The sequence below is a fragment of the Halictus rubicundus genome, chromosome 4 (genome assembly GCF_050948215.1).
Source record: "Halictus rubicundus isolate RS-2024b chromosome 4, iyHalRubi1_principal, whole genome shotgun sequence".
NCBI classification, from domain to species: domain Eukaryota; kingdom Metazoa; phylum Arthropoda; class Insecta; order Hymenoptera; family Halictidae; genus Halictus; species Halictus rubicundus.
In genome coordinates this window covers 20,233,893-20,261,684 of record NC_135152.1, presented here as the reverse complement: position 1 = coordinate 20,261,684, position 27,792 = coordinate 20,233,893, and the positions used below count along the sequence as shown (strand labels likewise).

Here is a 27,792-nt window from a genome sequence, read left to right as displayed (position 1 = left end):
GAAGGTCGGTAATCTGCCCAGAAAAAATCATTTCCAACTGTAATAATCGGGGGCGATTCATCCCCGAAGAGGTGCTCCGGAGTGCCTCCGAAAATCGTCGGAGCGTGTTCGCGTCCGCGGAAAAAGCGCGAAAAAAAAAAATTACAAATTGCAGCGATATTATATCACTTTAACTGCGACCCGTCACTGTCCCGTACCGGGTCGTCGAGTCCTCGAGGCCGGGTCGTAAATCACCGGCGGCGAGGTTCGGAAAAAGCGTCGGGTCGTCCCTTCCGCGATGCGATAACGCGTTTTTCTCGGAACGAGCGAAACCACCCCTCGACGAAATAATGAAGAACAACCGTGGAATCGATGCGGATGTTTCATCGCGGCCCGTGCCCCCTCCGTTTCACGTTCCAGGGACGCTAAATCGCGGCTAAGAGGACACTCCGTTGTCTCGGTTTCCCGCCGAGGGAAACACCAACCCCTTCGGCCGCCATTACTCTTGCCCTCGGTGTCCTTTTTCTCCTTTAATTCTGCCGGAGAGCCCGTCCCACGTTTCTTCGGGGACATCTGGTCAAACAGACTGGTTCCAGTTCGCCTTGTACACGCTGAACCTCTTGTCCGCTGTTAGACGACTCGGACCCTGAAGAGCTTTTTCTGTGTGGCGATTGGAACCGGGGATTTCGACGGTGGGGAAGTTTATGTTTTCGTGCTGGAGCTTCTTCCCCTGCCAGAATCACTGTTTTTATACAATTGATATTAACCAACTTGTTCTATGGGATTATTATTTACAAATGGGAATATTGTTTTCAAGTTTCGCCGACGATACATTTGCCGTTGGGTAATCGTTCGAAGGCCCGTGGAGAAACAATTTTTTCTCGCGACTGAAACCACCATGGAATCGAAGATCGAACTCTCCTCTTAGCAACGGTGTTTTAAACTTTGATGTACGATCTTTTCTTGCCGGTCTATTGCACTTTGAAAGTGTGTTCTTCATCGTTAGAAAATTAGTGGAAGAGGACCGTGTTCGCTTTCCTCGATCATTATTAAATGCAAAATCATTCTGAAACGAAAAAGAAGTTGGTGAATTGAAAACAGAGGATTTACCCTTTAAAACGAGCCTAGGCACCTTGTCATCCGATCTTTTTTCACCAATTTACAGTAGGGTCAAATGTCGCCGATTTTTCATCCGAGATATTATTTCGTCGTTGCTCTGATTGATATTCGTCGGGGCGCGAGGTAGAGGGGATAGGCACGCCTCGAGGGCGTGGCCAAGACGCGACGTTACAGAGGAAAAATAGTTCGGAGTCAAACAAGATGCCATCGACAGCTAGCTGAGTCGTCCTACATAATTTTCCTGAACGATTAACGTATAACAAAGTTGAAAATTGTACTTATACGAGCATCACCACCGGAAAATCGCTCGATCGAAAACACAGTGGATCTGAACAACATAAAAATCCAGAAATGAACCACCGAGACCGTCGCCAATCAACGTCAACGAGCCTAACGCGATTATCACGGCGCACAGTGGGCAATTTGGACAAAATCGGATTCAAAATTAAAGAACTTTCGATAGGAATGAGGTAGAACGATGAAATTTTTTTTAAATGAAAGCTGAACCTTTGTAAAATATGGGAAAATTAGAGAGATTATTACCATCCAATCATTTCAACGAAAAAATGACTTCATTAGTTTTTGTCACAAAAATCTATTTTTTTGCAAAATCCTGAGGTCGTAGACAAATTTTGAGACCAGATTTGAAATCAGCGTGAAAAAATCTATGGGAAATGATGTATAGTATGTTAAAAAAAAAAATTTTTCCGCGCGTGGTATTGGAAAAACCACAATTTTCTTGAAATTGTGCAAGTTTAACGAATTTTCTCAAGGTTGAAAAGCGTTCGTACCATAATCTCCCTATTTTTCCCATATTCTACAAAGTTTCAGCTCTAATTTTAAAAAAATTTCATCGCTCTACCTCATTTCCATCGAAAGTTCCTTGATTTTGAATCCGATTTTGTCCAAATTGCCCACTGTGCGGCGTGAATAAAAATAAAAAAGGCGACGTATCGTTCCGAAAAACAGAGAAAAAGAGACAGCGTAAAAGTTGTATCGATGCTCGATGACGAAAATCTCGCGAGCACCGACCAGCCAACAATCCCGCGAGAATATTTACACTTTTGTACAAGCTTGTCAGTCGGCCGCGTTACGTCGTCGTTGGCGCCACTGATTGACAGTGCCATTCGATTCCTCCTCTCTGTCTATCTATTTTTGTTTTCCATTTTTTTCGTCGGTCCCTGCACATCCGATATGCGTCGGAGGGAAACAGGATTCCCGGGGTGTTGCGTTCGCGTTATCGAAACTGCGGATCAAGATTACACGGGGGGAGGGGGGAGGGGTGTGTGTGGATCCAATTCCGAGAGGCAAGATCGAGCCACGGAACCATTGTTTGGCTAAACGGAATGCAGCCGCTGCTTAGGTCCCTTTCGGTCCCGTCTCCTCGACTAATATTTGCCGGGATCCCCGAGATGCATCTATCTGGAACGCGTGGGCGGATCTCACGCCCACCGAAACGGATCCCATCGCTCGAAGGAACATCGTAATGGAGTGTTTGCGAGCCGGAAATTTGAAATAGAAAGGGCCGGTGCCTTGGGACATCCCGGCCCGCGACCGAAATGTTTGCGTTCGAGGACGCGAAGCATTGGCGTTTGCCCTCCGGCGAACTAAACGTTTTCGTTCCGTTTTTGAGTTAACAACGCGTGACTGTATTGTTGCTTGCTCGTCGATGATGTCAAGAGACTGTGACGCTAGCCGTGAGCCAATTCTCCAGTCCTTGTTGCATCTAATTAATTTCTTGCGACGAGTTTAATACCATTAGTTCAAGCTTTTCTGTTCGCGAGAGTTGTCGAAAGGCAATTTCTCCGTAGCGTCGCGGTTTGGCCACGCCCTCGAGGCGTTCCCATCCCCACTGCCTCGCGGTAGAACCAATAGGACGGCGGAGGTAAGCTGCCAGCCAATGACAACGATGACGAAGTAACTTCTACTGCTCCCGAGGGTCTCGCTATGTTCCTCGTTCAGTAACTTCGAGAAAAAAAAAAAATAGGAGGACAATGTACCTAGGCTCATTTCAAAGGGTAAATCTTCTATTTTTACTGCACTGACTTGTCCTCCTTTTTGAGAATGACTTTGCATTCTACAGTGGTCGCGAAAGGTGAATATACTCTCCTTCGACTAATTTTCTAACGATCAGAAGCACACTTCCGATTCAAAAGGAAATAGGTCGGTAACCAAAAGATATGTACAACAAATTTTAATACGTTGTTGCAAAGAGGCGAGTTTAATCTTCGAGTCGAAGATGGTTCCAGTCGTGGCAAAAATTCACTCGGATATCGCTATCTCGATTATTGCACGTACCCTCTACATCTGCCTCTCCGGGGCGCCATCTTGAACACAGTAAACGCGGCAGAAACCATTTGAAAAGGCATCGCGGCGACTAAAATCGAGTGATAACGCAAAGAGCAAAGTCTTCCCTTTCAGCTTCGGCGAAAAAAGGAAAAGGAAAGAAGGGGAAAAAATTGAGAGGAAAGCAAGATGAAAAAAGGAAAGTAAGCGCGGGTATAAAATGTATAAACGTCTTCCGGTGAAAACGGAAGCGGAGGAGAGTGGCGGTCGCGTGTACATCCGGCCCGCCTTCCGGCCACGTCTCGGCTTCTGGTCTCGTTTCACTTCTTTTGACTTTTTTTCCTCCACTCGGTGCCCCTACACGATAACGAGCCGGCATGCTGGTTGTTCCATGTCTTAACTGCGCCGAGGAACCAGGTAGAATCGCGGTCGATTTCAAACCACTGTGAACTCAAAGACTGAACACTTCCTTTTGTAACCACCCCTTCAAATCTAGTGTACGAGTAAAAACGAAAAACATCCATCTTCTTAAAATTGAAACGCCTGTACGAGGTTCGAAAAATCATTTCCATTCGTTTAATAGCTTAAAAGAGCATTTAAGATACAAAAAAAAAAAAAGAAACATGTTACAGAGACGAAAGTAAAGGTCTCGCCCTTTAAAACGAGCCCTCGCGGATAGTCGCCAGATTTTCTTTCACGAAATTATTACGCGAGAAACATAGCAAGACATTCGAGAGTAGAAGAATTGCTGCTGACTTGCCATTGGTCAGTTCGCGGTGCTGATGGGAACGCCCCCGGGGGCGTGGTCAAGCCGCGACGCAACGGAAGAAAGTGTCATTCCTTCTTTTATTTCGAAAGTAGAATAAGTTTGAATGAATCTTACTAAACTCGTCAAAAGTAATGAACTGAACGCTAATGACAACGCACCGGGGGCGTGACCAAGCCGCGACGCAACGGAAGAAAGTGTCTATTCCTTCTTTTATTCGGAAAGTAGAACAAGCTTCAATGAATCGTACCAAATTCGTCAAAAGTAATGAACTGAAGCCTAACGCTAATGGCCAGGCCCTGGGGGTGTGCCCAAGGCGCGACGCAACGGAGGAAAGTGTCATTCATTCTTTTATTTGCAAAGAAACACGTTCTACAGTATAATAAGCTTCTATGAATCTTACTAAACTCGTCAAAAGTAATAAACTGAAGCCTAACGCTAAAGGGAACGCCCCGGGGGTGTGACCAATGCGCGACACAACGGAGGAAAGTGTCATTCCTCCTTTTATTTGCAAAGAAACACGTTCCACAGTCGAATAAGCTTGAATGAATCTTACTAAACTCGTCAAAAGTAATGAACTGAAGCCTAACGCTAATCAGAACGCCCCGGGGGCGTGTCCAAGGCGCGACGCAACGGAGGAAACTGTCATTCCTTCTTTTATTTGCAAAGAAACACGTTCTACAGTAGAATAAGGTTGAATGAATCTTACTAAACTCGACAAAAGTAATGAAATGAAGCCTAGTACAAATGGCAACGCCCCGGGGGCGTGACAAAGGCGCGACGCAACGGAGGAAACTGTCATTCCTTCTTTTATTTGCAAAGAAACACGTTCTACAGTAGAATAAGGTTGAATGAATCTTACTAAACTCGACAAAAGTAATGAAATGAAGCCTAGTACAAATGGCAACGCCCCGGGGGCGTGACAAAGGCGCGACGCAACGGAGGAAACTGTCATTCCTTCTTTTATTTGCAAAGAAACACGTTCTACAGTAGAATAAGCCTGAATGAAGCTTACTAAATTCGTCAAAAGTAATGAACTGAACCTAATGAACGCTAATGACAACGGCCCGGGGGGTGTGACCAAGCCGCGACGCAACGGAAGAAAGTGTCTATTCCTTCTTTTATTCGGAAAGTAGAACAAGCTTCAATGAATCGTACCAAACTCGTCAAAAGTAATGAACTGAAGCCTAACGCTAATGGCAACGCCCCGGGGGCGTGTCGAAGGCGCGACGCAACGGAGGTAACACGGTTCCAAAGTAAAATACCTCGATTCAATGGCAGTATGCTGCCAATAAAAGACGGATAGAGTTCAAGAAGGCGACGGTGTCCTCGTTCGAGGTCTCGTTTCATTAGTTCTCGTTCTGTTCTGTCGACTCTCGGTGCTGGACAAGATAACGAGCCGGTTGTTCTCTGTCTCTGTGTGTGTATAGCGGCGCAAGGAACGAGGTAGAATCGCGGTCGAGAGCGTCCACGTGGTTGAAACGGCGAGCCTCGGGAGCAACGCCGGCGGCGTCGGCGGCGTCGGCAGCGAGGTGGCAGGCAGCGAGGCAGGCACCGGCGGCGTCGGAGGAGGAGGCGGAATTGGCGGCGGGGGCGGAAGACCACCTGGACTACCTTTCCAGGTGGGCTATCGGGAAGCCGGCCAAGAGTACACGCTCTACCTTCTAGCCGCCCGCGAGCAGGATCGCGCCGAGTGGATCCGCGCCATCCGTGCTGGTGAGTTACTATTCTTTTTATCTATTCTCAATTATCCCTCTCCGCTCTTCATTTCTCCTTCCAAACTCCTCTTACCAGTTTAATCACCTGAGAATCCCGCCTCCGTCGATTCTTCGCGCCAGCTTCAATCCTTTTCGCACGTCCCTCCTGCAGTGCACTGTCTTTTTTGAGAAATTGTTCACCGATGAACACGAAGAACAGCGGATTTTATGCATTTGCCTAAACAATGGGTAGGTGTTATTCAAGAGAGAGACAGTTCAAAGATCGAGGAAGCGAAGAGTATAAATCGTTTTCAGCTTTCTCAAGCTATTCAAGAAATTTCTGGTATTTACGAAGTTCCTTAATACTAATTTCGACAATTTTTATGTTGCACAAAGACCCGCAGTCGAGATCACTTCTTGTAGGAAGAAGGAAGTCGATAAAACAGTGAGTTCTCTATATATGTCGCCAAGGCCTGGATGATAAATGTCGCGGAATAGAAAGGCCTTGAAGAAGTGTAAACATAACACGGGTATGTCTCATGGACGATACTCGACGCTGACAGGACCCGTGTTGTTGACATATATCGAGAATTCACTGATTGTGAGTATGGGAAATTAATAACGAACATATTTAGTATTGAAAAAGCACAGTTTTCCACCGAGAAACTTGTAATTCATTGACAGAATATGTTGATCAGAATGATGCTTACCTTCATCCGTAAATTGATTTAGGAAAAGGTTATGTTTGTTTAATGACACTGTTAACACTAAACCTACCACAGCCGGTCAAAATGACCGTTCCAGATTTTTTATTTTACAATTACTGAAATCGTAAAAGTGCTTTCGTGGGAAATGATTAAATAAATATATTTAGGAGAGAATGTATTATAATACGAACCGCAGAAAATCCAAATGAATTCAATCTCGTCATTTTTATAAGACAACATATGTATTAGTTGCTTTTAAGGCTCGGTAGGTTTAGTGTTAAACATCCGAAATTTTGTATGCGACCTAATAGAATTTTTGTAGCGTTAGAATTAGTTAGAAATCGAGGTTATCCGTTGGGATGTAGCTACAGTCAGTCCCATAAGTATTCGTACGCTCTTAAAAATCGCATAACTTTGCCTATATTCGACTATACTAATTGAATTTTTTTTGAGAAGTTAGAACAATTGGATCACTACGTAAAGTGAAAAAGAATTTTTTACAAAAATTGCAATTGGTCGAAAGTGCAGAGAAAATACTAAAAGTTGTATTTTGCAACTTCTTTATGTGGACTTGCATTGAAAATTTAGAAAGTACGATTTGTAGATGAATTATACATATTCTGAGAATTTCATCAAAATCGGTGAACGTTGCAATGAGCTGCAGATGTTCGAAAATGATCACATAAATTCCCTGAGAAGGCCAAAATTCTGCGACTTTCGCCCTTAAGTTTTCATCGTTAAACGTTTGTAGCTCGGTGCAATGTTGACCGCTTTAGATGAAATATTCAGGATATGTATAATTGATACAGAAGTACAAAACGTACTTTTTAAATTTTTGATACAAGCCCGCATAAAAAAGTTGCAATATACAACTTTCAGTACTTTCTGTGATTTCGACCAATTGCAATTTTAACTCGAATGGTGGCTGTAAGGCACCACTAAAAATTAAATTAAATTAAATTTGTATTTAATAAATTACTAAACATTTCGGTATTGTACGATTAAGTTGCATCATTTTCGTACGTATAACATGAGAAAAAAATATATAGAAGAGCATTCTAGGTCCGAAGAAATGTTTCACATTGGAGTTAAAGTAGCTTCGAGTGCAAAGGGTTAATCAAACATTTTTCTCACGTTATGTAGTGATCCAAACTTCTCAAAAAAATTCAAGTAGTATAATTCAATATTGACAAAGTTATGCGATTTTTAAGAGCGTCCGAATACTTATGGGACCGACTGTATGTGTTAGTCGCATACGTCAGCACCCCGCTATTTATCCGATCTGTCCCCATAGTATTTGCATAGAGTTGTACGGGCAAATCCAGTCTGCATACAGATCGTCCCCGGGGCTCGCGAAACGTTAATAAAGATATTTTCTTTCTTTTTCCGTCGCGCCGGTGCCATCACGGACGCGAGCATTACTTTTATCCTTCGCGTCCACTATTTTCCACATGGCCGATCGTCGGACAAAGATGTCACGGTGAATTTTCGCGCGCGCGTCCAGTTTTTCCGCGTTCGCTATTCATAACTCTTTCGAGCTTTTTTCTTTTTTCTTTTTTCGTTGCAACGACGACGAGAGCCGGCCGTTCCGAGTCTCGCTCGAAAATTTATTTTAACGGAGGGACAAGGCCGAGTTTCGAGTACCGGATAATATTAAATCTCTCTGGTGGCTGGACACAATAGCGCAAGTCGGAATTAGTTGTGCAGAAAAGCGCATTCACATTGCGACGCGCTATCAAGCGCAAGATTTTTAATATTCGACTGTGTTAGGAGCAATCTTCTTTCTTTTGAAAAATCGCGATTTCGACACTGCGGATTTCACGCATTTCCGACAAAAGTCATGAAATATGAAACAATGAAACATAGTATTGCGCATTAGTTTCTGGCTCCAGTTTCTTGAATTTTTAGTTTCCATACAGACCCGCAGTTTAGTTATTAGGTGCAACACAGTTATGCAGAATACAAATTGCCTGCGGTAACTGCAAGACACAGGAGCTACGCAGATGTTTGTTTCGTTTTTAGGATCAATAGAGATATAATATTTTGATAAATTGATGGATCAATAGAGCGATATAATAGTATCTTTAAATTGTTTAAATCGTTTTACCGTCTTGTATTTGATCTGGTTACTTTTTTTAATAAATGCAGGATTTTTAATATTTCATTGAAGCATTATTCTTCTTTTTTTTTGTGAAAACGATGATTTATGTTGCACATTTCAACGGAAAGTTTGTCTCGCGCGCTTTTGCCCGCCCACCACAGAAAATGTTCGCGGAATTGAAGAGCCGGATGAGAACTAGGTTAAAATGATACGCGCCGTGTTTCGTGATACTGATTTTTTTGCGACGCGATCTCGCCTGATTACGGTTATCAATTTTTTCCGACAACCCCTCACCGTCCCTGGAGCCGTAAAAATTTCTGTTAAAATTTACCGAGACAAATTGAAGCATTCAGTTTAATCCTCGCCAATGCTTATTTTTGTTTCGCATAATTAATTCTGTTTATGTGGCTTGCGAAAATCGAGATTAGGGGATGAGAGCCTCGGCAAATTTAAACAATTTCTTGCTTCATCATTTGTTAAGCCATCTAAATAAAATTTTGCGGGCTTGTAGAGCAAGTAAGAATACTAATTTCAATCATTTTTTTATTGATGAAATCCCAAGGTTAAGGAATGAAACCGCCCTCCAAAGATTGGTCATTGAATTTATGTCAGTGTCAACTTTATTGATTTAATACTTCATTATTTGTGAAGCCATCTAAATAAAATTTTACGGGCTTGTAGAGCAAGTAAGAATACTAATTTCAATCATTTTTTTATTGATGAAATCCCAAGGTTAAGGAATGAAACCACCCTCCAAAGATTGGTCATTGAATTTATTCCAGTGTCAACTTTATTGATTTATTACTTCATCATTTGTTAAGCCACCTAAATAAAATTTTGCGGGCTTGTAGAGGAGGTAATAATACTAGTTTCTGTATTGTTTTTTATTCATGATATCGTTAGTTCAAGGGATGAAACCACCCTCCAAAGATTGACCACTAAAATACCAACTCGAGAACAGCGAGAGATAGGCAAGACAATTTTTTATTTTGAACATGGTCAACCTAGGAAATTAAATTATTGTCTCCACCATTAAAGAAGCTGTATACAATCATACGAACGCATTTAACGTTCCAAAAGTTTACGGTTTTTAGCCGGAAAAATTCTTTTCGATTCCCAACCCGTTCTCGAGTTATCACTCGAAAACATTAACAAACAGTTTCTCCCCTCAAAAATAACTTACCACAACTAAAAAAAATATACTACGGCTACCGTTTTCCCTCGTTTCACAAGCTCCCAAAATTTCATTTGAACGGCTCCGCTGGTTAGCAAGAAACAAATCGGAACTCTCGCCGAGCTCCAGGGTAAGCAAATCGGGTTTCAGGAAAATTCGAAAGACGAGCGGGGCGCGCGTATCCTGTAATCGGCGGATGAGGCGTTAACTTTGTTTCTTAAGTAGTTCGTGAAATTGAGGAGGGCTCGGCGTGTCTTTCCGTAGTCGATTGTTTCGTTCGACGAAGTTTCCCGAGCCGTGAAGCAACGTCGTCCGCGACGCGACGCAGGAAATTGCGTCGAACGAGAAGACGCGCCGAAAGCTCTGTGTCGCGCGTCGCGTCGCCTCGCGTCGCTTGAAATTACGCTGACAGAGTTCCCGGCGCTTTTCATGGCTTTTGTCCATGATACGTCGACGCTCGATACCCTATTCATCAGCTTCGAAGACGCGTATAACTCGCGCGGTCCAACTATTCTTACTCTCCGTTCATAGTTTAATAAGAAGCTAGCAAAAAAAAAAATCGTGCATCGATAAAGCGCGACTGTAAAGGGCAGAGTTCAATCCTCATATCCACGTCGGTTTTTTTCTCGGGAAAAAATTGGTTAAACTCCACACAATCGTTTCAATTTGTACGGGAGAAGATTTGATTCCTTATCAGTAGTTCACGTCGCACAGTGTGACGAATGGCCTTTTTAGCTGTCCAAAATTCTAAATCGCCCATTTTTCTATATTTCTCGATTAATATGTTTACAGTTGCATAAAATACGAATAATTATTAATTTTTTACATTTAGTTGGTTTTTGTTGATTAAACAATATATTTTAAATGATTTATAATTAAATATAAAATACAACAAAGTTAGTAATGGACCTATGTAACACAGAATGATTTAACAAGTACTAGATATTATTAGAGAAGACGTCATTTTTAAGTATGGACAAAAAGAATGTAATTTTGGAAAATTATTGTAAATGTTACTTTGTGGAGATTCAGACATTCCAACGGGAAAGAATTTTTCTTTGGTTTAGTATAAGGTTTCCATTTATAAATAACAATTCTACTTCATATTATTGTTTATTATTTTAATAAAAATATAATAACATGAAAATATAAATAAAACAAAGGAAATAACAGAGATCAAAATCAAAGTCTTAAATAGAAACGTTCGGTTGCTAGAAACAAATAACTTATGTACTAATAACTAAAACTAATAACTTACAAACAAATGTAAATAGAATATATCTAAACGTGTTTGTGTTACGACAAATGTTTGGGTTTACGAATGAAGAAACGAATTTTCATACGAAGAAAGTTCAGAGGAAAACTCGGGGATCTTATCATTGTTTATTCCTTCAATATACAACGAATGAGACTAAACAAACCGCTAACAATAAGTGGCGACGGCAATCGGCATCGGCTGCGTTCGAAACGCCCGCCCCGAGCTATGATTGTCACGAGCGTGTGCGTAAAACGACGTAACTTCATTGTAAAAATTAGTATAGTTCTCCAACGTTCTACAAGCCAATTTTGGTATTAAAATAAAGTAGAGAATCTCTACTTTATTATATGTAAAAATCATCGCGTGGACCGACGTGGCGCATATACTAATTCATTAACGAAGAGTAGTAACATGGCCGTTTCTGTGGAAAAATAAGTACCGTCTTTGACACTTAATTTACAAAAATAGAGGAATGTTATCGGTAATTTGGAATTACTCAAGTGAAAATACATGTTTGGAGATGTTATATCCATCATATATAGAAAATTTAAACACTCCTTAGTACATTTTAACATACTTCTAGCGCGTATGGAAATGTGCCCATTCATTTATAGGTTAGGTGTTCGTCTTTTAGGTGAAGTTTACACGCTCTGTAAACATACAACAAAAGAATTTTAAGTTTTAATATTCAAGGGTTTTAATACATGGTTATATTTTAGATTATATTAGCACAGTTAGTTTTTCTTTATTTGAAAGTTAATTTTGTCCAGCTAAAAAGCCCATTCGTCACACTGTGCGTCGGTTCGAACGAACTAATCTCCGCAGGGAATAAATAATGTTTCAATAATATTCGGGAAGGATGAGAACGGGCGTGAAGAATAATGGCCGGTCGAGAAAAAAAAAATGGCACGTTGCATAGGGAAAATGGGGAATAAAAGTGGAACCCGACAAGTTTCGCGGATACGTATAAAAGCGGGGATGAAAGTGGCACGGCGGCGGGGGCGGGGGGCGGGGAGAGAAGTCGAGGATTCCATTTCCGGTTGGTGCCGCGGCCACGAATAATAACCGATCACCTCGGGACGAGATTCTTTGGAAACTCGTTAAAAGTTCGAGCGTCCCTCCGCAGCGACAAATCCATCACCGAGCGCGGGGGATCGCGATACGTCAGCGATATCGGCGATCGATTCGCGTGATTTCTGACGCGAGTTCTGCGCGTGAATCAACCGGGAGGGAAGGAACCCAAGGAACCGGCACGCTGATAAGTTCTCGCGTCGAATCCCCCGATCACGGCCATATTTCTCGCGGAAAAATTGCCCGGAGCCGAGGCTCTCCGCGAATCTCTGCGGCTTCGAGCGCGAAAATCATTTCGCCAGTTAAATTGAATCACTGTTGACGTCGATCGGAGGTAAAAGATAACCGGTGACGTACAGGGCGTGTCGAAAGTGTCTCTTAACGCCCTATCATTGTTTCTTTAAACCGCGGTGTGGAGTTTAAACAATTTTCCACTGCACGATTTTTCGTTGCTGTGTACTTTAGGTGCAGAACTGTGCCGAAAAATTCACCGAAAATATTTGCTCTCAATTCTCCTCTCTTACTGCAAATATAACGAATGAAAGCAGAGATCCCGCCCTTCGAAATGAGCCCAGGCACGGGATCGTCCGATTTTTTCTCTCGGAGTTATCGCACGAGAAACACAGCGAGACGTTCGGGAGTAGGAGAGGCTACTTCAGCGCCGTTCTGATTGGCTGGTCAGTCGTTGCGCGGGATAGTGGGGATAGGAACGCCCCGAGGGCGTGGCCGTGCCGCGACGCTACGGAGGAAATCACTGATATAATTGATTTAAATTGATTTCGAATCGAGAAAAATTCTCGGCCGCGAAATGGAGAGAGCAAAGCAATCGAGGCGAACAGCGAGAACTATTGTTCGTTTTTCGCGCGACGGTCACGGCCCAATTGAATTTCGCAATTTTACGGAGGCCAGGACCGATCCCGAAAAATTCTCGGCCTGTCGGGGACAACAGACGGGAACAGCGGGAACCGGTTGGTCGAGGTATGAAACTGGTTTTGCATAGGGAAACTTTTGGAAAAAATCGCGGGAACGGCGATAAGAATTTCCTCCGGAATAATATCATTGGACAGAGAGGAATTCCGCGGGGAATCCGTTTCAAAGGGAACAACGAAGGAGCAACGGAGGGAAATGAGAATTTATTTCTCTGAAAGAATGCCGACGGCACGCGCGACGGGAAATTGGAGAACAGATCAAGCACCGGGAAAATGAAACACGGCGTGTTTAAAGTGGCGGGACACGCCCGCTCCAATAAGACGGCCTCGAATAATGAATTGCACGGTTTCCGAAAACATTAACGGGATGTCAAGGGAGGATTACTTCTCGAGGGCTCCTGTCCTTCGTTCTAATTCTTTAGAAGGATATTTGAATTACCTTGAAGTCCCGGATCGTGTCAGCCAATTCTCCAATCCTTATCGCATCGAATTAAATTTTTATCACGAATGTAATACCGTCGGGCTGTTCTACTTGTGAGAATCGTTGGTGTACGTCGGAGCAGACTTTCTTGTAAATAAACAAAAACTTGTTCGATGACAAGTGATTTCCTCCGTTGCGTCGCGCGTTCGCCACGCCCTCGAGGCGTTCCTATCCCCACTACTTCGCGCAGGGACCAACCGCGAGGCACCAGCGACCCGCTAGCCAATGAGGACCACGAGAAAGTAGCTGCTCCTGCTCCCGAACGTCTCGCTGTGTTTCTCATGCGATAACTCCGAGAGAAAAAATCGGACGATCACGTGCCTGGGCTCATTTTAAAGGGCAAGATCTCTGCTTTCATTCGTTATATTTGCTTTTAATATATTCAATATATTTGCAGTAAGGGAGTGAATTTTTCGGCACAGTTTTGCACTTGAAGTACACAGCAACGTCTCTTTGTGTTTCTTTTGCCGTAACTTCGTGAAAAAGAAATCGGACATTGATTGTTAGGGGATGATTGCGAAGGGGAGAGTTCAATCTTCAAATCCGCGTTGGTTTTATTCGCTGAAAAAATTTTGTCGGCTCCGCACAGGCGCCCCAGAGGACTGCCACGAGAAACATCGGTGACAATGGCAATAAATTCGGGATTTTCCGTGGAACATCGTGCGTGGGCGGTGCTGTAAAGCCGGTGGCATCAGCTGGAGCCTCTGACCCATAGACGTCTTCGGGGTTGGAGGGGCGTTTTACATTCGAGCTCGAGAGAACGAGAAGTGGTTGCTCCTCGGAACACGTGAAAGGCTATTCAAGCTTCTTGCGCGCGGCAATGATCATCTTCACGAGAACACTGCGGCAACATTTGAAATGTATGCGAGCTCGGCTTGGGTCCTCGCATGAATCGTCGACTCTTCTCTTTCTCTCTCTCTCTCTCTCTCCCTTACTTTTTATCCGTCTTTCTACTCTGTTTTTTTTTCCTGCCGCTTCCTCGCGGAATTGACGTGGTTCGTTCTCAAAGAGACGGAATAACCTGCCCGCGGAAACAACTCGGCTCGTTTCGATAATTGGATCTTCCGGTGACAAACGCACCGTGGAACTTTTCAGAGCCGGTCTACCTAAAGACACGGAACGAAAAACGCGCGTTGAACAGCCTGTTCTCCTCGTTTTTCCCTCGGGAACCGTGGATTGGGCTCATTGCGAACTGCTGCACCGTTCCGTCTCCCCCACAACAGAGATTCTGCGGGGTTTTTTCTCCGAAATCGTAATTTCTGGGTCGCGTTTTGTCGGCGAGAATCCGTCCCCCCCCACCCCATCCCACGGATTGGAAAAATCTTTCGGTCCGTGTTTTGTATTTTCGGTTTTAAGTTAATAAGTTATTTAAGGTAATAAGTTATTTCGGTTTTTGTAAATGTAATTTTACCAGAATATTATCAGGTTTCGAATTGTTTGCTTCGTTTCTCCGCGGTGGTAGGATCTCGAAATCCAACTCTTGCGCGTTATGAATTTTGCAATCGCCTCCGTAATGAGCTATGCTAATGAACGCAGGACGATTTATTTGACGGTCCGGGCTCGTTAATACGCTATCCGTCCATGCGTCCCCTTGGATTGCCGATTATCTTTAATTATTTCGGGCCATTATCGATGTAGTGGATTTAAAAGCATATTATTGGCACGCGCGGTGTTAATTAATTTAGAGCCGCGTTTCGCAAACGCGAGAGGACCTTGAGATTGTTTGCCGGGGGATTCTGGGAGGGGTACATCGTGGCCTCCAGGATGTTTCGGAACGGTTTGAGAGCTTGTATTTCCTCCAGAAATATCGAAGAATCTTTAACCAGTTAACTGTGTTTGACGAGTATACTCGTCATGAAGAAATGGCAATATTTTGTGTCATGACGAGTATACTCGCCAAAACAGCTATAATTAATTTTGCATTTTTTTTGCATTTTTACACATTTTTCAAAGAGGTCGCAACAGCTAACTGGTTAAATGACTCTGGAAGATTTTAAAGAAATATAGAACTCCAACATTGATCTTTGGAGCTTCCAGAAAATTCTGGGTAGTCCACGAGGGACTCTAGAGGCTTCCAAAAAATTCTGGGAGACCATGAGGTACTCTGGGAAATTTCAGAAAAATCTAGGAATTCGCGATAGACTATAGGAGCATCCAGAAAATTCTGGGTAGTCCATGATGGATTCTAGAAACTGCCAAAAAATTCTGAAAGTTCATGATTAACTCTAGGGGCTTCCAGAAAATTCTAAGAGACCATAAGGTACTCTAGGAAATTTCAGAAAAATCTAGGAATTCGCGATAGACTATAGGAGCATCCAGAAAATTCTGGGTAGTCCATGATGGGCTCTAAGAGCTTTCAGAAAAATGTGCGTGTTCCCAATGTACCCTGAAATAAACTCTGAAGGAATATTAAGAGCCCACAAGTACTTTCAAAAGTCTCCGCAAGAACTCGATCTAGTCAAGAGATGATCGAGTGCTTCCAAAGGATTTCAAAAGGCCCTCGGGTGTTTCTACATGAACCCACGGGTTCTCAACGATCGCCACAGTCTTCCAGGAGGATTTAGTGGCACTCGGGTGCTTTCAAAGAAAATCAAAGGGTCCTCGAGATCTCTCAGCAGTTTGCTTAGAAGTCCTGTCTAAATCAAAGATCCTCGGATGCTCGCAAAGGGATCTTAGGTTGCCCCAAGAACTTCCACGCGACTCCTATGGCTTCTGAAGATCCCGAAAGAAATTCTTTGGCTCCCAAGCCATTTCAAGGAGTCCTCAAGGTGCCATTGGGAACCATCAAGAGCCATCAAGGGTTATCAAGAACCTGTTATGTTCCTCGGAAGAGTACAATGACATTCAGATCATTTTAAAAGAATATAGCGGATCTTTAGAGACTTCTGAAGGAGTCAAGAAGCCATCAAGAGTCTTTTAAAGGATCTGGAGAGCTGTTCAAGAAATTGACGAGTCATCAAGAGTCTTCGGGACCCATCGAGAGCTTGTTATGCGCCTCGAAGGAACCATAATGACTCTTAATCATTTTCAAAGGAACTAGTAGCTCTTTAGAGGCTTTAGAAGAAATCAAGGAGACACCCCCTGGACACCAAGAGTCATCAAGAGATATCAGGTGTCATTAGGAGCCATCAGGAGCTCGTTATATCTCTCGGAGGAACACAATGATCTTTACAAAATTTTAAAGGAACCCGCCTAGGTCTTTGGACGCTTTGGAAGCTATTAGGAGACATCAAGAGTCATCAGGAGTCATCAGGAGCAATCGGTGGTCACTGCTATATTCTTCAGAGAAACATAATGGCTGCTAGATAATTTTAAACAAACCCAGCAAGCCGTTAAAGGCTTCTAAAGGAGTTAGGGATCTACCAGGAACTTGAAGAACCTTTTAAAGGACTTGGAGGGATTCTCATAAACTGGAGGAGTCATGGGGGCTCCCCATGAAGCCTATGCTCCTCAAAGAAACACTATGGTGTTCACAGTTTTTCAGAAGAATCCGGCAGTCTTTTACAGACTTCTAAAGTAAATTCTCTAGTGTTAGATTCTCGGGAGATTCCAAGGACCGAAGCGAAGTCCCCGAAATATTTTATTTCGTAAAAAGCAGCAGGGAAATGAGCTATCCGCCGGCTCGCATAATCTTTATTATCCGCGACATCCGAGGGAGGAGAGAAGTCACGGAGCCACACACCTGCATATTCACCCGCCCGGTAAAAAGTTCCAGGCAGCGCTTTTAAAAGGTTTCGCGATCGATACCGGCCCTCGAGCAATTTGTCGGCGAGAGACAATATCGATGAGACCTATTGTGCATGACGGCTCGCCCCCAAACGAAAGTGCAAAGTAGTCTGGTTCCAGCTTATTCCTCTTTATCACGCCGGTTCTTTAATTATCCGCGTTCTCCCCTGGGGCTACCACTCCCTCCCTCTCTCTTTCTCTCTCTCTCTCTCTCTCTCTCTCTCTCTCTCTCTCTCTCTCTCGGGTCTGTCTCGTCGGGCTCCAACGAGAACAACGTGGTTAATCGCCTCATTATCATCCGGGGGTCAGTGAATTCCCGTGTTACGACCACCGCAGCCCTTGTTCCACCATTGTCGAGAACCTCCCAGGCTTTTCTTGCACCCGAACACGGAAAATTCGACGAACGTCGACGTCTCACAGCGGTCCGAAATCGCGAAAACGTGATCAAAACCTCAGAACTTATTAAAAAATTATTGGTTCTGCTCGAAAATTGGTATTAGGCCGTTTTTCGGGGTCGCTGATCACGAATCTGAACTTGAAATTCGAAAATTCGCTGTCTCATATTGACCTGAACGAGGGGAAAGACTAATTTCTCCGGATAGCAAACTCTACCCTTTGTATTGTATAAAGTAGGTGTTCTATTCGCACTTCACGTAGTTCCCAAAGAAGAAAGAATTGAAGAATTGCTGGTCTTTTTGCGTACAATAAGATCCCATAATCAAAAATATAGGTTTCCATTTCGAAAAACAAAGTTGACCTTCAAATGACCTTGAAAAACGCCATCCAAATAAAAAACTGATACTGCCTTGGTCACGCGTTTTACACTTTTTTAATATCTGTCATACTTTTCGAGATATTCGGCTGGAAAGTTTTCAAATGCACGGGCGGTATAAAAACAGCGTTCGTGTTTGAAAAATATAAAAAAATTTCGGATATATGATTCTTTGGCATTCTATTCATTTGACACAAGAGAACGGTTCAGTTGCGACCTTACGGTTCCTTTGACAAGTTTGGTCCCCACGGCGAGTAGAATGCGATACAAGCATAACAAAATTTGACCTTGAATTGCAAGGTCAAAGTCAATTTTGCGGCAATTTCTTTTAACAAATCTCCACCGATCCGAGGGAGTACAACCGTCTGCCAAAACCATGACACTAAATTTTGTTACACCCTGTACAAAAAGATGTGGCTTAAACGAGGACTAGCTGAAGACTCAATACTCGCACGCAGAGATGGGTTTTTAAGGGATGTGAAATTGTTGGTGGAGGTGGTAAATAGTAGTGGGAGAAAATTGGGGGTGAGTGTTTAGAGGTTGTCCAAACGCTGTCTTAAATTGTTAATGTTATGGCGTCGGAAAGTCGCAGAAAACATGGGTCGAGTCCCGTCGCTTGGGGCTCAAGAGCCTTCGGCTCTTAGGCTAATTTATTGCCTCTAGCAAGGGTGGTCGAAGTGTTTGTAACTCGGTGTCAAATTCGAGAGACAGTTTCGTGGGTCTCGCATTGCGTCCCAACGAGAATAAATATGATAAATTCCTTGTTCTTAAATTCCTACATAAAATAAATTCCTTGTTCGAGCGGAAGAATTTTCCAGAAAGGTCTTAATGAAATGCTGGAAACACGGAATTCTTTAGAAATCCTAGAATCCAAGATCCAAGATCGTGTGCGAACGATTCGTCGGTTTCGCGGAGAGGGTCAGCCCCCAATTTCGTCGAAGAAATAGCGGGTCAAGAGGGACGATAGCCGCTTGGCGGAGGGCTAAAAATTAATTAATCCTGGTGGCTCGTTAAAATGCAATCCGAAGGGAAGGTAATAATTGTGCGGCTATTGCAGAATCGCTATTTATTTTCCGTCTTCTTTTCGGGAACAGATTGAGAATGAGCGACGAACAGAGAGACCTCCGTGTAAGTAGTTCGATCGCGTGTTAAGTCGGACGGGACAAGTAGAGCGCAAGTAACATTGGTCGGGCAACGCGTCTTGCGTTGAATTAATTTTTGATTGTTGTAGCTGAGCTTGGACTCACTGTTTCTCCGACTATTTAAAATCTTAAATATATACTGGATATCATCAGTAATTATTACAGTTATTAGTAGTCACGAATTTCGAAATGGTTTACCGTCGATGTTCGCCAACTCGTTCCAAATTCTCTTTGTCGCGAGTTGAAATATTAAATATCGTGACGTGCTTGAAATGAAATATATATCGTATATTTATATATATTTCCATTTGATCAACCTGCGTTTCCCGTCTATCCGCTCGAAATGATTTTTGCGCGAAACATTAATTCCGAACAACCACTAATAATTAATTTCGAACGAGCTGACAGTTTTAATCGTAGGTTCGAACAAATTTTGCTTCGGTCCGCTCTCGACGAATTACCCCGTTGATTGGCGCAGCATTAAATCAGCCGTGATTTAGACGGTTAAAACGATATCTGAATTACGTTCGCACGAGTTAGAACCGGATTCTAATTAAATCTGCCGGCGGTTCATACGTCCGGAGTCAAGTTCGAGTTATAATCTAACCGGATCTACTTGTAGTTCGCGAATTCCGAATTAGATCGCAGTCGGGGGGTCTAATTAAATCCATTAATATCGAATCGGCCCGGCCAATTACACTTTCCCGATCGTTAAAAGCGTTAATCGCGGCCCGTTTCGGCTCGTTATACGATAATTAAACGCAGAAGTCGCGCGTTACGTACGATACAAGTCCCGTTTCGATTTTGAAACTCGAGAGGTGCGTGATATCCAATATTTTCCAGGGTATCCGAGAATTATTCAATTTCGAATTTCGAACGTTTTCGAACGCAGTTGCGAACGATCAATTACCAACGGCGAACATGCTCCCTCGTATTCCCACCCCCCCCGAGTTATTTACGCGTTTGTAAAGAAAACATGTTCTTCCTGTTGCGTATTGATTTCACGCGAATATAATGGATGCCGTGTAACTACACGCGAAATTGATACGCAGTCGCTGGCATTAATAATTCGAACACTCTTGAAAAGACGAGAACTTTTTCTCTTTTTTTCTTGACAAGTTGGAACAATTAGTTTACCACGTGAAAAATTTTGTTTTTCTTTTAAAATTGCAATTCTTCCGAGGTGAAAATACTGAGAGTTGTGAAAAGCAATTTTTATAGTATTTTCTCTGCAATTCCAAACAGTTGCAATTTTTTCGAAACGTTTTTTCCACGTCGCGTAGCAAACTAATTGTTCCAAATTCTCACAAAAATCCGAGCACGGGCCAATATTAAGAAAGTTATCGTCTTCTTAAGAGTGTCCGAATATTTAACGGTGGACGTTGTCGGGAAGATTTCTTATTTTCTAATTAAGGGGAAGGGGTAGAATTGTTCGAATTCTCTTTCTTTTTCGAGCAACTTCGCGAGGACAAAAGGACCACTTCCGCGATTGTTTTAAAATCAGGCTGACATAATCCCCGAGTTTAAGCGCCCGGAGGAATCTCGCATATTTATCCAAGCTACATCCGGTTTCACGGTTTCCGAGTGGATTCCCAAAGAAATCCGGGCTTGTGTCCGGCCCGCGTTTGCCAGGAAAATTTCCGTGGAAACCTGGAGAAAGCGTGAGAACGCGTTGGGGAAAGTAGCCGTTGCAGGAACGCTGTTTTCCGTCTCGGAAACAAAAATTTTCTGAAGCAGAAATGTTCAAAATCAAATTTTTCTGTTCCACTATCTTGAAGAATATTCTTCCACAAATGCGTCCCGTAAATTTTCATCCCAAAATTCTCAAAACTGACAAAGTTACAGCGAGTTGAAGTTCGATTGCCACGTCCTTCGCACTTTTGTCGACACTATGTCAAATTGGCTGCCATAACTTCGAATCCACTTGATCGATCGACTTGGAATTTTCTTGGCACCTTCGATACACCTGTCACTATAGTTGGTGGTATGACTAAGTTACAGGAATTTGTTCCTTTTTGCAACCTGCGAAAGGTTAAAAAAGGATGGGGGATACTGAATTTTTGAAATAAGTCTTTTAATTCTTCATATATTTCTTTTTGTGCTGGATATAATTGAATGTATAGTAAATTCAGTATTAGATTCAGTTTTTGTATCAGATGAGAGCCACAACCGTTGGAATCATGCCAGCCGGCCGTGTGAATGCCTTTTGCGCTCGATCGCTTCCAGTAAATTCAATTTTGATTTTCTCTTTGTCGGAAAATTTGTGAACGTCGCATGAAAAATCCGCGAAAGCGTCCGCGAAAGTCTGCCAATAAAAAGTTTCATAGTTTCGCGGCGAAAAAATCTGAAAGCTAACGGTGGAACGTCGCTGTAGGATAAAATGTTACTCGAACATCGCGCATTCTTTTAATTTTACCGCAAACTGAACGCGAAAGACGATAAAAAATAAAAGTTAACTGCAAAACGTGTACTTCGTCACAGACAACGACAATAAATCGCGAACCTATCCCGCGAATGTCGCTTTTTACATAAAATTCTAGCAACGCTGAGATAAAAGAATAAAATTTATTTCGTCAAGCAAGGCATCCCTCGTAAAAGAAGAATAATTGAAAATCCCCTTAATCTCTGTTAACGTAAACATTTTTCCCATTTTATATGTACATACATCCGTTGCTCCATAAATCCAAAGATAACACAAAATACGACAAAGAGTAAAAAATCTACAAATTTTGCCTCATTTTCCGCAACAGCCCTTCGCGGTTCAAATTACTCGAATTAATATTCCTACCACGTTACTCCCGGTCTGTATTAACATAAATATTTTCTCGTATTTTAACAAGCAAACGTAACGTGTCACGAGTTCAGCGATAACACAAATGGAACCTTAAATAATACAAAACAAAAGCCAACATACATCGAATCGAGTAACCTCCTTTTCGAACATTTTCTCTGGTTTGTTGCAAGGGTCCCGCGCACAAAATCGCTTCGATTCGGTTGTGTTCGCGAAAAGCGATTTATTTGTTAGAAAAAAAAAAAAGAAAAAAAAGAAATCGGAACGTTTTTCTCTCACCGACTGGGTTAATAGTCGTCCGGCGTGTCCGGGCTCGCGAAAAACAGTTGGACAGGCATTAACGCAATTTTTCGCAAATTTCTGCCCTCGCCCCCATATCGACAAAGGGGGATGGCAGGGTGGTAAAAATCGCACGGTAGATAATTTGTCAAATAAATACGGCGGCGTCGTGTTGGATAAATCGGGGCTTCGTCGCCGAAACAAATGGCGTTTCAATATTTTTTTTTGTTTTCTCCCCACCCCTCTCCTCGAGCACTTGCGAAAACGATTGGTCCATTTTGATGGAACGTGCGGTTCGTAGAGAAAATCCTGCTTGTCCCCTGGCCAGTGTATTTTTTCCCCATTGTTTCACCTGCGGGACACAGAGTACATTTCGGCACACTTTTATTTGTGATCGAATCTATTTCCCACACCCCCTCTCATCCCTTCCTCCCCGGTTATTAATTAAATGGGAAACGCTTTGACCGTTATAAAGGTCGTCCTCATCGGAGGTTTTTTCATTTCCGAGTTGTGTGCCCGGCCCCCGTCGCTCCCGATTGATAGATCGCGACGAACTTCGATCCTCGAGGGCTCGATGCGACACTGCAAACGTGATCTCCATCTTTTTTAGCCCCGCGATCCAATTGTTCCGAGTCTGAAATGAAACGGTGGGGCGGGGAACCAGCTAGAAATGTCATAAATGCCATAATGGTATAAACAGACTGCGGATTTTATGAAAATTCATTTCATAAAATTATATTGAAAAATTCACCAAGAATTTAAAAATATGAATAAACGTGTATCAAAACGGATAAATGTAGCCCCAGTATGGTCCAATGAGTGCAGAAAATTTTTATTTCGCATAAAAATTCGCGGTTTAAATAGTTACACAGCTGCAGTTAGTTGGAACGAATTCTCGCAGGAATATTCGAATGTTTTGCAAAAGAAGTTTGCAGAAATTTGATGAATAGCTTGTTTCGTAAATCAAAATTCGGGGAGATGTTATCACCCCTTCATTCTGAACAACGCGAAGGAAACAGCTGCCTAATATCTTTTCGAGTACTATGTCGTATCGAGAATGCACCAGGATCAGCGATTTCGCTCGGATTTCCGACGTCCCTCGTTAATTACTAAGCTCTCCATTAACTTTCGCCGTAAAAGAAATTGTATTTACGTTTACACGAATAAAATATTGCTGTTCTTCTGTAGTTAGTTCGAACTCGTTCGCGTCAACCGTACATTACGGTTGCAAAATGCACAGAATGTTACACGGAAAGTGCATTCCCCATTTTCGTAGGCTAGAATTTACAACCGGAGTGCAAATCATGGTGCTTTTGCAAATTTGCGTGCTTTAGTTGTTCGCTGCTATGCTTCGCTTGTCGACGAGATAAATTCTGATCGTAACGATTTCGAACAAATGTCTGCGCGTGTCCTGCACAAATACTTAACAAAATATTGTATATTCAAACGTGTCTGTGTATTCCACGTATGTGAATGTCAGTGAAGAATAATTCGGTTGATTTCCGCAGTGTCAATGAATTTGCATTTCGTCGTAACGGACGAGTTTATAAGACGATTTACAACAAAAACGAAAAAAAAAAAAAGAAATATTATAAAGTCTACTAAAAAAATTGTAGATATAAATTTGCATCTCGTTCTGCAATAGACGATTATCTTTTATAATTGGCCCACGGATTTTATGCGTTTATGGTAAAAACAATGGTGGGCCGAATTGAAAAATATAGAACGATTGAAATAATTTAAGAACGTCAATGTGATATTGTCGTCCCATAAGTTCGTGCCTCTTCTAAAAATTGTAAAAATAAAATATGTAATCATCCTTTCATTCTACAACCTCTTCCGACCTTTTCCGCAAAGACGTCATACCGTCACTATAAAATTTCTGCGGTTTTTCATTAGAACACTTTTCAATGGTGAATAGTATAAGCACATCCACGGCACGAATTTATGGGACGACCTAATATTAACTTGCCGAAATTATTAAAGGAAGAATGAAATGAAGATTTTTATTTTCCACAAAAATTCATATCACATCGTACCGTCACTATAAAAGTTCTGCGGTTTTTCATTAGAACACTTTTCAATGGTGAATAGTATAAGCACATCCACGGCACGAACTTATGGGACGACCTAACATTAACTTGCCGAAATTATTGAAGGAAGAATGAAATGAAAATTTTTATTCTCCACAAAAATTCGCAGTCCATTTTTAATGGGGCTTAACACATCTTGCGCGGGCACTTGGGCGCCAAAGTCTTACCGTGTCGCATTCGTTCTTGCAACGCACGTTTTGTATGTTTGCAACGCATGTCTATCCGATTTTATTGTAAAAACATCACAAAAACCCATCGATAACAATAATCCATCAATGATCCGTGAAAAACGACTCTAGTCGCTTCCCGCGCAAGGTGTGTTAACCCTTTGCACTCGGCGCTATTTTCAATCTAAAACTAAATTTTTCTTCCGTCTTGCAATATTTTCACGTTATTCGTACGAAATCGATCCGATTTCTACATATAATATTTAAATGTTTAGTAATCTATTAAATACAAATTTTGTAATATTTTTCGTAATTTCTTTGAAATAATGCCACAATAATTTCTAGTGGTGCTTCAGAGTCACTACTCGAGTGCAAAGTGTTGATAGAGAACTTGAAGACCTTCCCCCTATAATTTATTAGCAAACCCTGTTCGGTTCGGAGGTGAAGAAAAATTGTAGAGGGAATGTTACAGCAGGAGTGGTGGAGCGGAGCAGGGGATAATCGTGGGTGATGGCGATAGAATGACTTTGTCGCGTTATCAGCGATTTATGGGGTTAATTTTGGACGGCGTTTGTTTGTCCACAGTGTGCAGCGAGAATCCGGGGCTGAGCGGTCGTTATCACGCCGGTCTCTGGACTGGCAAACGGTGGTCCTGCTGCCGGCTGTCGACACGGTCCGCCGAGGGCTGCGATACTTGCAGCTCCTGGTCCTCGAAGCCGTTGAACCCGACGAACCCGTCCTCCACGTCCACTTCGAGCTTGAACCCCGCTGCTGGGACCACCTCGACAACCACCGCAGCCATCACCGATCGACCACAGACGACCAACTCCGAGGCCAATAACAACCCCATCGTTCACTCCCAGGCGCGCTCGACAATCGGTTCGTACACACCTATATTCCACTTCTCGCCTCGCGAACCTGTTCTATCCATTTTACTGCTGCTACGACAATCTGGAACTTTTCTCGCACTTCACAATTTCCTTGGAAGAAGAAGACAAATTTTTAGAAGTTTCCACGCTAGTTTTTATTTCGGTAGATTTTCTCCGCGCTACTCGTTTTCCCGTTAAGAACGGCCGCTAACAATCTTGCAGTCCTCGACGCGTGAAAATGTCGCGAGAACGCGATATCGCGCTATTACTTGTCGCTTTACCGTTATTTTTCAAGACTTTACACGCGGCGTGGGTTGGAAACGACTCGTTTTACTCGTCGCCCGAGGGTTAATTAATCCCCGAGCGTGCCAGTTTGCCGCGAGTTTTACGCCCAATCCGCGTACTTTCTTACTTTCTTCGTTGCGACAGGACTTTCCGACGTATTTCCCGCTTACCGGGTAAATGTCACGCGACCGTAATTCCAAGATAAACCTTTCCCCCCCCCTCTCTTTCTCTATCCATATAGATGTGTGTGTGTGTATATATATAATTCTCTGTCACACTTATAAATGTCGCGCGGTAGTTAATACCGAAGTTCGTCAGAGTTCCGACAGTGGCTTTGAAAGTTCGATCGGTTTCCAATCGGCGAGTTGCACTTGCTCTGGACCGGCGACTTCGGGTGCTGTTAGCGCGACAGTCTGACGGTGTCGCGAAGTCGTCTGCGACACTGCGGTAGCTGCCGAAAAATCTGGTGTTTCAAATGTTTTCCCCGGTACAATGAGAAGAATAGTATTTTCTGAAGGTGATGGTATCGACTCACAGTGGGCCAAAAGCGCCAAAACGTGGCCAAAATGCAAAAAATGAATTTTACCATTTTGTTTTTTGTAATTTTGACATCAGATTCATATTCGCCGGCCCGAAAAACATGGGAATACCAATTTTCAAGAAAGTCCAATCGTTTTTTTTGGTTACGCATCCGCCATATTGAATTCGCCATTTTGTTTTTTGCAATTTTAACATCAGATTCATATTCGCCGGCCCGAAAAGTATGGAAACACTAATTTTCAAGAAAGTCCAATCATTTTATTGGTTACGCATCCGCCATATTGAATTCGCCATTTTGTTTTTTGCAATTTTAACATCAGATTCATATTCGCCCGCCCGAAAAATATGGAAACACTAATTTTCAAGAAAGTCCAATGATTTTTTTGGTTACGCATCCGCCATATTGAATTCGCCATTTTGTTTTTTGCAATTTTAACATCAGATTCATATTCGCCGGCCCGAAAAATATGGAAACACTAATTTTCAAGAAAGTCCAATGATTTTTTTTGGTTACGCATCCGCCATATTGAATCCGCCATTTTGTTTTTTGTAATTTTGACATCAGATTTATAATCAGCAACCCGAGAAACCTATGAGTATCAATTTTTAACTAAATTGAAATACTCCTTCCTATTTTGGCCACGTTTTGGCGCTTTTGGCCCACTGTGCGACTGCTTGAAAAGTACAGTGATTTCTCCGTATATGTCGCCAAGTCCTGGATGATAAACGTCGCGGAATTATCCCCACCACCGCTACCACTCCCGTGAGGGACCACGAAGCTCGCGAGGTCTCGGACGCCGAGGAGTATGTCTCCTGTTCGATACATGACGCTGGCAAGACCCGTGTCGTTGACATATATCGAATATTCACTGTGTCTATCCCCGGCGCTGGATGTTATACTATTCGATCGAACGGCAGTATGTTTGCCAGAGATTCGATAAGCGCGCCGATCCGAAACGCTACTTCGTATGGTCGTGAAGATAAATTTTTATCGAATTGACATGAATCGAGGTATATTTTTGGAGAAACGATATATTTTCCTCAGGAAAAAAAGACTGATATTTTTGAAAAATTCAGTTTTCGGATATTCCGATGTACGGCGAGCGCAGATAACGTTTGCGCTGTCGAACGAGATACATCAACGAGAGATGGACTGCGAACGGGTTATTTATGACTCTCTTGCCAGTTTATGCGAGTTATCTTACTATATCAAAGCTGTTTCCAACGGTCCCTGTTGTACAGCATCATCCAGAAATTCTATCTCTTGTAATTATACTGAATTCTCGATATATGTCAACAACACTCCTCGGCGTCCGAGGCCTCTCGAACTGCGTGGCCCCTCATGGTTCATACTCCACGGTGGAGGGGATAATTCCACGACGTTTATCACCGAGGCCTTGGCGACATATGTGGAGAAATCACTGTGATGACCAAATCAGTGAGTTTAGAATTCTATGTGAATGACCGGAGGCGAAAGGAAAGCTGTAACAAGGGAAGAACAAAAATTTGTTCTTTGCGATTAAAATAAACTGAAGCGAAACGAAAACTGTGATTAACACT

At 42.7% G+C, this 27,792-nt stretch overlaps 1 protein-coding gene across 4 annotated transcripts in view; it reads left to right on the top strand.

Moving 5' to 3' along the window:
• LOC143353744 (uncharacterized) overlaps positions 1-27,792 on the top strand; it is a 164,363-nt gene that overhangs the window by 21,818 nt on the left and 114,753 nt on the right. For all 4 annotated transcript variants that reach the window (XM_076787291.1, XM_076787289.1, XM_076787293.1 and 1 more), the window contains exons 3-4: positions 5,581-5,866; positions 25,124-25,417. In XM_076787291.1, coding sequence (XP_076643406.1) covers positions 5,581-5,866; positions 25,124-25,417 — 580 coding nt within the window. The remainder of the gene's footprint in view (positions 1-5,580; positions 5,867-25,123; positions 25,418-27,792) is intronic.